Raw genomic sequence first — 13,421 nt, 5'->3', positions numbered from 1 at the left:
GGCATTTTGGTACTTCGGAAGAAAACAGGATAGTGTCAACGCAGTCAACTGACGGATGGATGCACTAAATGGACAATAGTGCCATTTACAGAAGAAATTTTTAACTCAATGCTAAATAAGAAAGTTCAAAATTTTTAGTGCTAAATAAAAAAGACTGATTTGTTCCGGTGCCAAATACATAATTGCCCTATATTATGTCATGTGTCGTGTCACGTGCTGCGGTGCTGTGCCGTGCGCTTGCCGACGTGGAACTAACCGTGGCATGGCTCTTTTTTGTGTCTCAGGAACGTGGGCACGCAAGAACTCACGAGGGCTCCCCCGGGCGGCCGGGCCCCCAGCCTAGGCCCTTTTCCTGTGGGTCTCAAAGGGCCTCTGACTTCTCTCCTTCCCCACGCGTGCGGCGTGCCCAGCTCGAGCCTGCCCGCCCCGCCTCCGGTTCTCTCCAGCGCCGCTGCCTCCTCTGCACGCCCGAAGGAGCACCGCCACAGCCGATCCGCTCTCCCCTGCGCCTCATCCGGCCATTTCTGGCGGCTCTTGGGCCTCCCTCGCCATCCCTGACGACCCCGAGCTTGCCCTCCATCTCCGCCCAAGCTCGCGCCGTCTCGACGCCTCGAGCTCGTCGTCCTCGCTTCCGTGGTCACTGCTGGGAAGCATGAGGAGGAGGCCTGGGATCTCTAGCTTGCAGAATGCGGCGGCTACTCGCGTATGTGCAGTTCTTATGCTTGTTTTAAGTAAGAGATCTGTGCTCTTTTTTTTCCCTGGTTGGAAGATGAGATGAGAGATTTGCTGGGAACTTTCAGGACCAATTCCGGCTGGTCGGGGAGAATGTGGCCAAGGTGAGGACTGATGTCATGAAGGAGCAGCTTGCGACGTTCTGGTCACAACTCGAGGAATTTGCTCGCAAGCATAAGGTGATCCACTCTCCTGTATTTAGTTGAAATGTCGAAGGAGAAAGAAAGCCTCAACAACAACAACAACATAGCCTTTCAGTCCCAAGCAAGTTGGGGTAGGCTAAAAGGAGAAACAAAGCCTAATCAAACTTAATTGTTATAATATGCCCAAAATTGCAAATTGTTGGTTGGCTTCTTGGATGATGATATATGGATTGGATTACCTGTTTTTTATGTAATTATAAGTGTAAGATCAACGCTAAACTTCATGGCCTGCCTAGGATTGAGAGAGTTCACGTGGTTTGTAAATTCTCTATTTTAAACTCATCTGCTAAATGAATGAGCAGCTCTCCTGCCAATATCCCTTCATAAAACATATTATCTATGCTTTTATTATGTATTATCTGCTGAATTCTTACCTAAAAATGAAATGGTTGTTCTTAGAAATATGTAGATGCTGCAGTTACTGCTATTTTATTAAACATGGCCCTCTTAGATCCAATACCAATCAAGGGTTAACAGAAACATAAGTGAAAAATGGAGCAATTAAATATGATAACCTATAGATTTTAAGTGAGAATTCACTCGTAAGTCATGGAGCAACTTATAGATAATATCAGTTCAGTCAGCAATCCCCATTCTCACAAAAGAAGTCAATGGAAAAAAAACCTGAAGTAGTATTTTCCTCTTATATGGCCTTATTAAGTCACCTCAAAATTCAAATGGCAAAGTGCACTCAGATTCTCTCTGGCAATGTTACATGTTCATATTGTGCTATTGCAGAGTGACATCCATAAAAACCCAGTATTTAGACAGCAGTTCCATGAGATGTGCGCAAAAGTTGGAGTAGATCCACTGGCATCTAATAAAGGAGTCTGGGCAGAACTTCTAGGGATTGGTGACTTCTACTATGAACTTGGTTGGCATACTCACTTTAAGCTTTCTTGAGCGTTCTTCTGGTCATGGAAGTAAAATCTGGTATGCTTACCATTGATGCCTATTGTGGCAGGAGTTTAGATAGTTGACATATGCATTGCAACCAGATCGCATAATGGTGTCCTGATTGATTTATTGGATCTCCGCAAACTGCTTGGTCAGAAGAGAAAAGCTACCCTTGAATCATTATCTGAAGATGACTGTTTACGTGCTATAAGCAAGCTAAAAGTAAGACTATGAAGCTTCACTGATCCATTTATGATTTATCTTGGAACTTTGGAATTGCATGTAGATTGTTTCTACGAGTTTGTACTTTAATTAACAGATGTTAGTTCAGTACAAACGAATTTGATATACTCAGTAAGACATGTACCTCACCTAATCCTTTGTGGATTCACAGGTCCTTGGCAGTGGTTTTGAAGTAATTTCTGTTGGGAGGAGGAAGCTTGTGCGTTCAGTTCCTACCGAATTAAATAAAGACCACAGTGGGATACTTGGGCTAGCTCAGGTTTGTGCTTGTAATATTTGATGTCAGTACATTATAAAAGCAATGCCAATTATCATGTTGGCAAACAAAGGCCCATTTATAGCAGTTGTATATATTAGTATACAAGAGTAGGTTTGAAGCTTTAAGTTTCTTATTAGGTTCCTCTCTGCTTATAACATCATTGGCATGTAGGCTGAGGGCTATGTCACGGTAGAACAAGTCGAAAGAGAATTCTCATGGTCTACTGGGCGTGCAATTGATGCCCTTGAAACTTTGCTGAAGGTAATACTGCTTCCTGAGTTTCCTTATGACAACAGCATCCTGTATGGATCTTTTCTGTGCTAAAAGAAAACGATATCAGTTATTGTTAATACATGTTTCGTGGCGATGAATCCACCCATAGTTGATCTTTGCAATTTGTTGGAGTCATCCATGTAGATACATAATGCATCCATGCATGCTTGTGGACATGGGCTTGTGTTCACATTTGAAGCAAGCATAAAATTCCTTGTTGGAGTACATGACAATATGAAAATGATCTGATTTCAACGTTGCGGAAGTGTAACAACTCTTCCTGATTGAGCAGGAGGGGCTTGCTATGATCGACGATGGCCATAGGGACGGCAAGCGAAGATATTGGTTCCCATGCGTCACTGTCACCTCCGACACAGCAGCTGTTGAAAAGTGAAGAATGACATTTTTCCCTTTTTTTGTTTGCCTCTGGCACTTGCAATGTTGTGTGTAAATGTTTGGTATGTCCATTACACCTGTGTGTATGAATTCAGCTGTAACATAACACTTTGAATATGAAAGGTTACATGATTCTTATTCAGAATTCAGGTTTCTTTTTTATACAATATTTAGAGTTCAGATAATTCTGAGTGCAAGGTCAAGGCCCATAGGCCAATACTAGCCTGTGGAGGCAGACAGGCCATTCTAGTGCTGTCGACCCATGGGCCGTCGATTGCCCGCGGTTCGTTGACTAGTCTTCAGTCTTCACGGAAAAAGACCACGGTTTTTTTTTTCTCAAACCAACTGCGGAAAGGGGAAAAAGGGGGAAAGACCAAAACAGGCGATAGAAATGGCTACGGAGAAGCACCGGGTGGCGGCACTCACCGTCGGTCGCCACGCCCAACGCCTCGCCGACGTCCTCCTCAAATCCAGAAGCCGCTATATTGCACTCGCCTTCCCCTCCGCTGGACCTCATCCCCGACATCACCTCCCGCCTGACCTCCCTCGAGGACTTCTTCGCCCTGCACGCCTCCTGCCGCGCCTACCGCGCTGTCCTCCCGCCGTCCCGCGGGGCCCTCGCCTGCTAGTCCCCGCTCCTCCTCGTCGCCCTTTTCCCCTCCTTCTCCGAGGCGTTATTCCACCTCTCGCTCCGCCGCCTCCACTGCTTCCGCCTCCCCTGGGGCCATCACCTGCCCCCCTCCCGCCGCACCCTCCACTACGCGCACGGGTACCTCGTCACCGCCACCACCGCGTCCTCCCACTACCCCCCGAGGCTCCTGCTCCACCTCTTCTCCGGCGAGCAGCTCCGCCTCCCCAAGGTCACCGCGCCGTTCACCCGCGTCATCATCTCCGACAACCTGGCCGCCGTCCTCTTCCTGCCCGGCAGGCCCAACGTCCAGCACTGCCACCCTGGGGACGCGCTCTGGCGCGTGGCCACCGCGGACGCGCCCCACGTTGTTGACGATATGCTCTTCGTCGATGGCACCCTCTACGCCCTGGTAAATGGCCTCCGTCTTGCCACAGTCGAACTGTCTGATAGTTTGCTGGAACTGTCGTTTCTAGGAGAGGAGGTGGATGACGACAGCAAGCCGGCGGGAGGACAGCTCACGCTCGGAGAGTGCGGGGGTGATGTGTTGCTCATCAGTCAGGATCACACGGAGATGATGTTGTACCATGTTTATCGGTGGGTGTTTGAGGTGGGGAAGTGGGTTTCAATCACGAGCTTAGGCGGGCGGACACTGTTTCTTGGTTTCGTCGGATTTGCAGCCTGTATTGGTCCAGATTACCCAGGAATCCGAGGGGATTGCTTATATGCAGCTGGGCCGCGCTTGGGTGAATGGCATGAGTACTCCTTGGCTGATGGAACTTGCGATGTTCGCTATGCTGATTATCCAGGTGCACCACCCCTGAACAACAATTCACCTATCAGACCTCCAGTCTGGGTCTTCCCCAGCCTGTGTTGATGCTGGTTGTGAATTCTTTCCAATCATGTAGAACATCTGAGTCTGACTTGAAATAAGTCATGGTATGCTTGATTTCTGAGGCTGCTATTTCTTAATCCTTAATTTCGTTTCTGTAAAAAATATGTTGTTCAGCAATGAGTATTGAAACACAGTATATTACCAGTTATTTTTTATGTTGATTGGGGTATAGAATACACTTGTTAAGTGTTGCTATAAGAATAGATAATGCCCATCCTGCCCGTAGGGGATTATGGATGGTTTGTCTATGCGCTATGCTCCTTTCTAGACCTTGGTTGATCTAATTTTGCTTCTTTCTTGGTATATGAATATTACTATGACATCGCAACAATAATGAGGACATCTATGTGTATGGAATTACAAATTTAGTTTATCTCTGGTGAGCTTGTCTTCAACCAACAAGCTATTCATAAAGTTGCTCATTGGTATCGATGTATCATGGTGTGTGAAACCAACTTCAAACTACTAAGGTCTTATTGTGATATTGTCTTAACATGTTGGATCTCTTTTCATAAGTTCAGTACTTCAGTCACATTGTTAATTCATCTTATTATAGCACCTGCTTTTGTTAGAAGTAGATAGTTCAGGAGGTGTTGAGAGAAATGATTATTAGTTAGTTCAGGAGGTTACTTAGTTCAGGAGATATATTTTTCCCTCTCTCGAATAAAATTAGTTCAGGGGAAGTTGTCAGGATATCCATATAACAAAAAACCTTACAGGTTACCACCACTCTTCTACCGTAACAATTTACTTACAACGAGGCGTGTTTGAGAAAAAAAATTACTTACAACGACACGATAGTAGAACCAAATCTGAGGAATAGCTGAAGATTTAACTCAACACCTGATATTCTTGAGGATGTTTACATTACATAAGCCTATTTGCTGAATGATCTATGTGGATACACTTACTTCTTTTCCCACTTAGGCTTTACACCCTTGATTGTTATGTAGTCCTGGCTAAACAATGTGACTGACTGACTGCTATGCTCAACTCAGCGAAGGACACAGTTTATCTATAGATCAAAGAGCATGCGCCCTTGAAGAAATATGAAAATACTAGTTACACGTTTTAAATAACCTGGAAGGCCAGACTGCCCGAGTAAATGGTTACACCAATTGTCTGATGGTTTGTGGTTAAAAATCTCTGCCATGTTTTCCACAGAAGAATTCTATACCCTCCATTTCTGGAGATTTTGAGAATCTGGAATTTTGCATCTTGTAGTTGATAATGAAAGAAAGCAGTATCATCTTACAAGAGATTGGTTAGGATTACTTGTTCATTCTCATATTAGATGGCTCCCTGTTGATTTCTTGTCATGACAATACTTCAGCCGAACAATACTTCAGTAGGAGATCGTGCAAGTTACTGCAGTCATTTAGATGTACTCTCTCCGTCTCAAAATAACTGCACATCTCACTTCTTAAGGAGTCAAACATGTAATCCGACCGGAGAGTAAAAAATTTGTGCTTATTATGTCTGACCTGCGCACATGTGCATGGTATTTTCTGGTCTCTGGTCTGTGTTGCCCTTATAGGAGTACTGAGAATTCAGAAACTGGAATTCAATGCACTTATGCTCTGTTCCCCTGTCATTGGTTTTGCGAATTCAGTTACTTGTCATCCTTGAACAATTTATGCATTTTTGAGTCTCCTCAAGTCCTGATATTAATGCAAATTAGATAAACTTCGGATGCAAATCTTCTTAACTTGTTATAGCAATATACATCTCATAAACCCAACCCTAGCTTGCACCATCGATTTCCAGGCATTTTGTTCTCAACCCAAACCTAACTCTGCTCCTTCCCCCCTTCCCCAACATGACACACTATGATGGCGGTGACACGCAATCTAGATCACATATTCGCGCTTGAGCTTCCACGCATTTGAGAGGCCGAGACCCTGACTGGTTGATATATGTATGCATTGATATATAAACTATGGTGGTTGACTGTTGATGAAATATGATTTCTCATTTATGTTATTTTGTATTGCACTATGCAGTGACTATATGACAGTTGTGAATTTTGGCTACGGACGGATATCACCGATATTACATTTGTTTTCATATTTCTATCCGGATTCGGATTCGAATACGGATAGTGTCAACTATGTCGGATAGGATATGATTGGATATCGACATCATAAATATGCGATTTGAGTATTCGGATACGGATACGGTATCGGATGTTGGATATCCGGACTCGGATACGGACAGATCTTAACCCCTCTAAACGGATTCGATTTCGAATACGGTCGGAAAATATCCGTACCGTTTTCATCCCTATGAATATGTACTACACTACTTGTTAGAAGTGCTCTACACATACCTTTTTTTTTTGAGCCTACACATACCTAAGCTGCCAGAAGATTCATTAATCATACTCAAAAAGAAGATTCATTAATCCCCGAGCCAAAATCTGAGGCCGACCAAACCAAAGAAAGCTAGGGTGGTCTGTGCGTGATTGACCTCACTGAACATGTGACCGGCCGGCCGGCCGACCAAAAGTAATCGAGCTCTGTCTTTACGACACCGGTGATTATGGCTCCCTTCGGCTCACAGAATTTTGGCTAAAATTGGTTAAAAAACACTGTTCTGACTAAATTATTGTGAGAGAAAAATATTGTTCTAGCTGAAAAAACAAGTCGAATAAACTGAATATGAGGTAAGCCGAACGAGGCCTATATGTATTCTTAATTGTACAGCGCGAGTGCAGTTTGGTTGGTCTTCAATCCTCTTGTCATTTATAGACTTCGCTTCACTCTAATTTGGTTCGTCTCATCCTGATGTTTTGTCTGCATATATGCATCACTCGTGAATCAAGACGACTATACACTATTAATATATATAGCTAGCTCGTGTTCACACATATCTGCGATGAAAATGCTTCTTTCAAAGAAAATAATCTCCATGATCGATACTCTATATCGACGGGTTTGTTTTATTTGCTCCATGCCGGTTCCGATGGATAAATCAGAGTCTGGGAAGTACAAGCAGAAAGAGAACAAGGGCAGATGCCGCGTGAACATCCGTGAAATTCACTTGCAAGCAAGACGCTTGCACCTCGCATTAATATTGCTGCGACGTACCAATAAAATATTGTCGCACCGTATATATATACCAATCAAAGTCATGAACATGACTACACTGTCCACCCCTGATGAGGCCGGAACTAAACCTATCCTTACGCGACAATAGCAACTCAAAACCACTTGGATGTTCACGCATGGTCTGCACTGCAAAAGTGGCCATCACGGTCGTCGCAGCACGGGTGTGTATCCCTCGCCGTCACCGACAGTCGGTCAGTCGATCTGCATCTGCTCAGCTCACGCCTCACAGGTCACAGCAGGAGAGACACGGGTGTAGTATATGACATTGTTGTTAGGATCACAAATGCTGTATAACCGTAGATCCGGTGCGAGCCTTTTCACCCTTTACGAAGATTCATCGTTCTGTCCATAGCGCCGCAGCAGCTTGGACGCCAGTGTAGGGGCAGCTCCGGCTCGGTGGCGAGACGGCGGTCCGGTGTAGACCTGCAGGGGACGACGGCGGTGGCGGGGCACATCCCGTCGCTGGCAGCACGACCTTTGATCAGATTAGGGTTTTTTTTAGGTGGGTGTGGCGGCTCCTTCGAACCTCGTGACACGAGCCCAGTTCTCCACTCCTCTATATATGTGCTGTGCGACAGGAGGCCACCAATCAGTTAGGGTTGGGCTCCCTGATCAGGGAGCAGAGGCAAGGGCCCAATAGACCGTTGGGCCTATTGGTGGAGATCAACTAACATTCTTCCCCTTGATCTCATTCCATCTTTCAATTTTATATCATTTACTTTTTCATTCCATTACAGATTAGCGCATAGAGCATGTCTCATCGTCCTGGTCCACTGCCGATAGATTTAACAGCTACAACACACTACTCTGTTCTGAAATAGATACTAATCTTTGGGCCTTCTTTTGTTCAGGAATTTTAGGCTTTTCTTAAACCCATGCTAGCTACATGTTCTCTGAACACCACGTTCTCTGAACATGTTGGGTGGTAAACCTTTTGTAAGCGGATCCACAAGCATCTTTTCTGTACTTATATGCTCAAGACTTATGACTTGATCCTGGACTTTATCTTTCACAACATAATACTCTATATCAATGTGTTTGGCAGCACCACCTGACTTATGTTGTGAGCATACTGTACTGCTAGATTATAATCGCAGTATAACTTAAGTGGTCTATAGATGTCGTCAACCACCTTTAAACCGGGTATGAACTTCTTTAGTCAGTTCACCTGCCCGTTGCCTCATAACACGCTACAAACCGTCATACATTTTGGACGATGTAGTGACAGTTTACTTAGAGTTTTTCCATGAAATAGCTCCTCTTTGCAAGATGATAGAAAATCCACGTCTGGATATGTATTCACTCTCGCATAATCAGAATCTGAATATCCCAGTATGTAGAATAAATCAGATCTTCTATATGTCATCATGAGGCCTTTCGTTCCTTGCAAATAATGCAAGACTTTCTTTACTAATTTCAGTGCTCTATTCCAGAATTGCTCTAGAATCTGCCAAGTAAAACCCGGTAACAAATGTCAAGTCAGGGCGCGTACATGCTTGAGCATGTTGCAAGCTTCCGACAGCTGAAGCATATGGAACCACTTTCACTTTATCAATTTAGCTCATATTGGTTCCTGGGACATTGAAAATCCCTATATCTGTCGCCCTTGACTATAGGAGTAGGTGAGGGACTACATTTGTGCATACTGAATTTCTTTAAGATCTTTTCCATGTATGCCTTTTGTGACAGTCCTTATACACTTTTTCTTCTATCTTGGTGAATCTCGATCCCTAGAATGAACGAAGCTTTACCAAGATCTTTCATATCAAATTTCTTTGTCTTCAGTAGTAGACTAACATCACTACTAGCAAGTAAGATATCATCTACATACAGGACAAGGAAGATAAACTTCCCATTCTTAAACTTTGTATTGACATAATTGTTCTCTACATTCTCTTCAAACCCAAAATGCCTTATTGTCTGATCAAACTTCAAGTACCACTGTCTTGAAGCTTGTTTTAATCCATAAATGGATTTCTTTAGGCGACATCCTATTCGTTCTTTTCCTTCCATAACAAAACCTTTCGGTTGTGCCATGTAAACATTTTTCTCCAAGTCTCTATTGAGAAATGCCGTTTTTACATCTATATGATGTAATTCTTATTCGTAATGTGCCACTAATACCATTATGATTCTGAAAGAAACTTTACATGAGACTGGAGAAAATGTCTCATTGTAATCAATTCCTTCTCTTTGCATATAGCCTTTTGCCACAAGTCGCGCTTTATATTTCTCTATATTCCCTTGAGAGTCAAGTTTTGTTTTGTAGACCCATTCACAGCCTACTGTTTTGGCTCCTTTAAGAATTATTTCTAAGTCCCAAACTTTATTGGCATTCATTGATTTCAATTCATCTTCCATGGCCTCAAGCCACTTTGATGAATGATCACTTCTTACGGCTTCTTCAAATGAGGTGGGATCATCCTCTATTTGAAATTCCTTAGTGTTGTACACTTCATAATCAGCAGGAATAGCTGATTTTCTAACTCTTTAAGACCTTCTAGGGGCCTCCACTTTTGGCACATCTTCTGTTTGATGCTGTTGTTGCTCCCCCTCATATGTGGCAATAGGTTCTATAGAATCCTGAAGAACAGGTTCCTCATCGTCATTCATTGTTGTCACAGGTGGGATAGCAATAGGTGCTGGCACCACAGTATCTAGCACTGTCGGTGCAGTGACAGCAGGTAGTGAGAAAATTGGCTCATGAATCATTGGAGTGGGCGCATACACCCGCTTCACTTCAAGGTCAATTTCTCGAGCTACCATGCTCCCCCTCATCAATTCATCCTCTAGGAAGGCTGCGTGTCTTGTTTCCACAAACTTTATATGTCTCTCTGGACAGTAGAAAACGAAAACCTTTTGACTTTTCTGTGTAGCCAATGAAATGGCAACTTACTATTTTGGGATCTAACTTTCTAATGTTTGGGTTAAATACTTTAGCCTCAGCAGGGCTCCCCCACACACACGCAAGTGTTTAGTGAGAGCACTCTTTCTGTCCATAACTCATACGGTGTTTTGGGTACCGACTTACTTAGTACTCTTTTGAGAATATGAATAGGGTTTTTAACGCATCCATCCACAGGCTCAACTGTAAGGTGGAGTAACTTATCATACTGCCCACCATATCCATCAGGGTATGATTGATTCTTTTAGTTACTCTATTCTATTGAGGTTCGCCCGGTGTAGAATACTGGGCTACTATGCCATTCTTTTAGGGTATGCCGACCGTAGTATTCCCCCACGGTCAGACCTGACTATCTTTCTCTTTAAATTGCATTGGATTTCAACTTTTGCCTTAAATATTTACATTTATCCAATGTTTCTGTTCTTTCTTTGATTGGATAATTGTAGACATAACATGAGTAATCATCTGTGAATGTTATGAACGAATCATTTCTATCCATACTCTTTACAGGAAACTGACCATAGATGTCTGTGTGAATAATTTATAAAATTCCTGCATTTCGTTTGGTATCTTTCTTAATCTTCTTTACATACTTTTCTTTTATGCATTTCCTGCATTGTTCTTAATCTAAGAGCTCTAATGGAGGAAGAATATCATTCTTAACTTGTCTTTCTATTCTCCCCCTTGAAATATGGCCTAAACGACAGTGCCATAATTTCGACAACGCATCGTGAGCTCTCTTATGCCACCATTTCTAGAGTAACACTCTGTTACCAGCTGCTTTATCAGCTGGGTAACATATATTTTTGAAAAGCCAGTGAACTGACTCTTTATTCTATCGAGGTACTCGATGACCGTGTTACACTTTGGGATTGAGCCCACAATTGCAGGTTCAATCATGTTCTTTATCATAGCCAAACATTTCTTGTTGGCAGTGACTCACTTTCTATGCACAAAAGTCATAGGACTATCTTTTTGGGATTCAAAATCCCTCTCTTTAGTTGCCCAAGTGGCATCATTCTCTTTTGTCTCTCTCATCGGTGCCACAAACTCAGTGGAACATGGTGAGGTGACTACCCAGTCCACCTTAGACAAGATGAAAACCAGGTCAAAACTTTCCTTAACATAAAATAACACCATTTGCATGCCTTGATTCCAACGTTGGTCAAAATCAAAACATACAATTATTCTTATACACTAATTCTACATCACCGTTGGAAAGAAATAGAATTAATACATAAATCTTTAACTTTTATAACTGTTCTTATACACTAATTCTACATCACCGTTGGGTAGAAGTAGAATTAATACATAAATCTTTAAAATTTACAACTCTTCTTATACACTAATTCTATATCACCGTTGGGCAGAAGTAAAATTAATGCATAAATCATTAAAATTATGATATTGTTATTAACAATGTTGGTCAGAAAATAACAACATCATAATCATGTCAAATCTCTTTTTCTTCAATTAAATACTACATTGGTTCAAAAATAACATGAGAATCAACATTTTCTTTAGCAGCGGAAAAATCTCTTTTTCTCCAATTAAATATCGCATTGATTCAAAATAACTGGAGAATAAACATCTTCTTTAGCAGCGGAAAAAATTTCACTCAATTTCTTGAATTTTACCCACAGGGAAAAATTACTTTTTCTATTTTTCTTTCGAGCTATTTTTCATTTTCCAGAAATTAGCAATTACTGGAAAAGAAAAAATTCAAAAACTGATCTGGATTCTTTCACTGTTTTCGGCCCAACTGGCAAAGCAGCTCACAACCCACGTCCGCGCGCACACTGTCCCGCGCGCTCCCCCCACGCCCAGGCCGCAACCTGGGCCTAGGCCGGGAATCCAGCCTCACGCGCTCGCCCGCCTGGGCCACGACGCTGGCCCGCGCATCTGGCGCCGTTGAATTTAATCGGACGGCCGAGCGGGCGTTTCGGCCAGTCAAAACCCCAGCGCCGCTCGGCTCCCCGCAACCCTAGAGCCTTTTGCCCCTGCCTTTCTCTCTCTTTTTTCTCTCTTCGTCGCTTTCCACTCCTCTCTCAGCCGTAGTGATGAAACCGAGCGAGAGCGAGCAAGGCGAATGAGTGGAGCAACGAGCCCCGGCGCCGTCGCTGGCCCTGTCGCTGGTGTGTGTGTTCCCCAGCGGGTGAGCACGTCGTCGTCGAGCGGCCTAGCCACGGCGCCTCTATGGCCGGATCCCGACGAGCAGTGCCCCCGGCCGGCCCTTTCTTTTCCCCGCGCGCTGGCGTGCACGACGGCGAGGTAAGCCACCCCCTTCCCCTCTTCCCCTTTCGATTTCTTTGGTTCTTGTGTTCGGATTTCATCCGATTTGGGGATTAGGGTTAGGGTTTGGGGATGGGGTTTCACTATTTTCTTTTTTCCCTTGTTCCCCAATCGGATTTAGATCTTGTTTGCTTTTCTTTGTTTGACTGATTGGGTGGGTTAGGGTTTCATTTTCTTTTGATTTCTTTTCCTTTTCGGAGTTCATCCGAATGGGTTCCCTTCCCATCCGAACCGGTTCCTTTCCCCTTCTCCATTTCTCCTTTCCCATCCCCTTCTTCTTTTTGATTTGGACTGTGTTCTTCTCTTTTTCGAACCAGTGGATGGGAATAGGGTTTAGATCTAGGGTTAGGGTTCGGAAAACGACCTACCCCTTTTCTCTTTCTCTGATTTGAGTTTTCTTTTCTCTTATCTGAACTAATGTGGGGAATTAGGGTTTGGATCTAGGGTTCCTTTTCTTCTTCCCCTTCGGATCTGAGCGGGTCTAAGCCGAATCCCATTTCTTTCTTTTCTTTTTGCTTGTTCACCCGAAAAGGGGATCTAGGGTTAGGGTTTGGTTTTCTTTTGATTTCTTTTCTTATTTGTACCGAA

At 43.5% G+C, this 13,421-nt stretch overlaps 1 protein-coding gene and 1 pseudogene across 1 annotated transcript; both read left to right on the top strand.

Moving 5' to 3' along the window:
- Positions 1-314: 314 nt before the first annotated feature.
- On the top strand, positions 315-3,178 carry LOC136505565 (vacuolar protein sorting-associated protein 22 homolog 1-like). The gene is made up of 7 exons (XM_066500737.1): positions 315-703; positions 801-911; positions 1,674-1,809; positions 1,912-2,054; positions 2,227-2,334; positions 2,506-2,595; positions 2,900-3,178. The coding sequence occupies exons 1-7, from the start codon at positions 653-655 to the stop codon at positions 2,999-3,001; spliced, it is 741 nt and encodes a 246-aa protein (XP_066356834.1). The 5' UTR covers positions 315-652; the 3' UTR covers positions 3,002-3,178.
- Positions 3,179-3,394: 216 nt separating this feature from the next.
- On the top strand, positions 3,395-5,006 carry LOC136505557 (uncharacterized; annotated as a pseudogene).
- Positions 5,007-13,421: the final 8,415 nt, after the last annotated feature.

The sequence above is a fragment of the Miscanthus floridulus genome, chromosome 1 (assembly GCF_019320115.1).
Source record: "Miscanthus floridulus cultivar M001 chromosome 1, ASM1932011v1, whole genome shotgun sequence".
NCBI classification, from domain to species: Eukaryota; Viridiplantae; Streptophyta; class Magnoliopsida; order Poales; family Poaceae; genus Miscanthus; species Miscanthus floridulus.
The sequence above is the reverse complement of the archived record's forward strand: the minus strand, read 5'-3'. Positions and strand labels throughout refer to the sequence as shown.

Coding starts and splice junctions, on each gene's coding strand:
- LOC136505565 (XM_066500737.1), top strand. CDS start 653: ATGAGGAGGAGGCCTGGGATCTCTAGCTTGCAGAATGCGGCGGCTACT. Junction 704..800: donor AGAATGCGGCGGCTACTCGC/GTATGTGCAGTT, acceptor GGGAACTTTCAG/GACCAATTCCGGCTGGTCGG. Junction 2,596..2,899: donor CCCTTGAAACTTTGCTGAAG/GTAATACTGCTT, acceptor CTGATTGAGCAG/GAGGGGCTTGCTATGATCGA.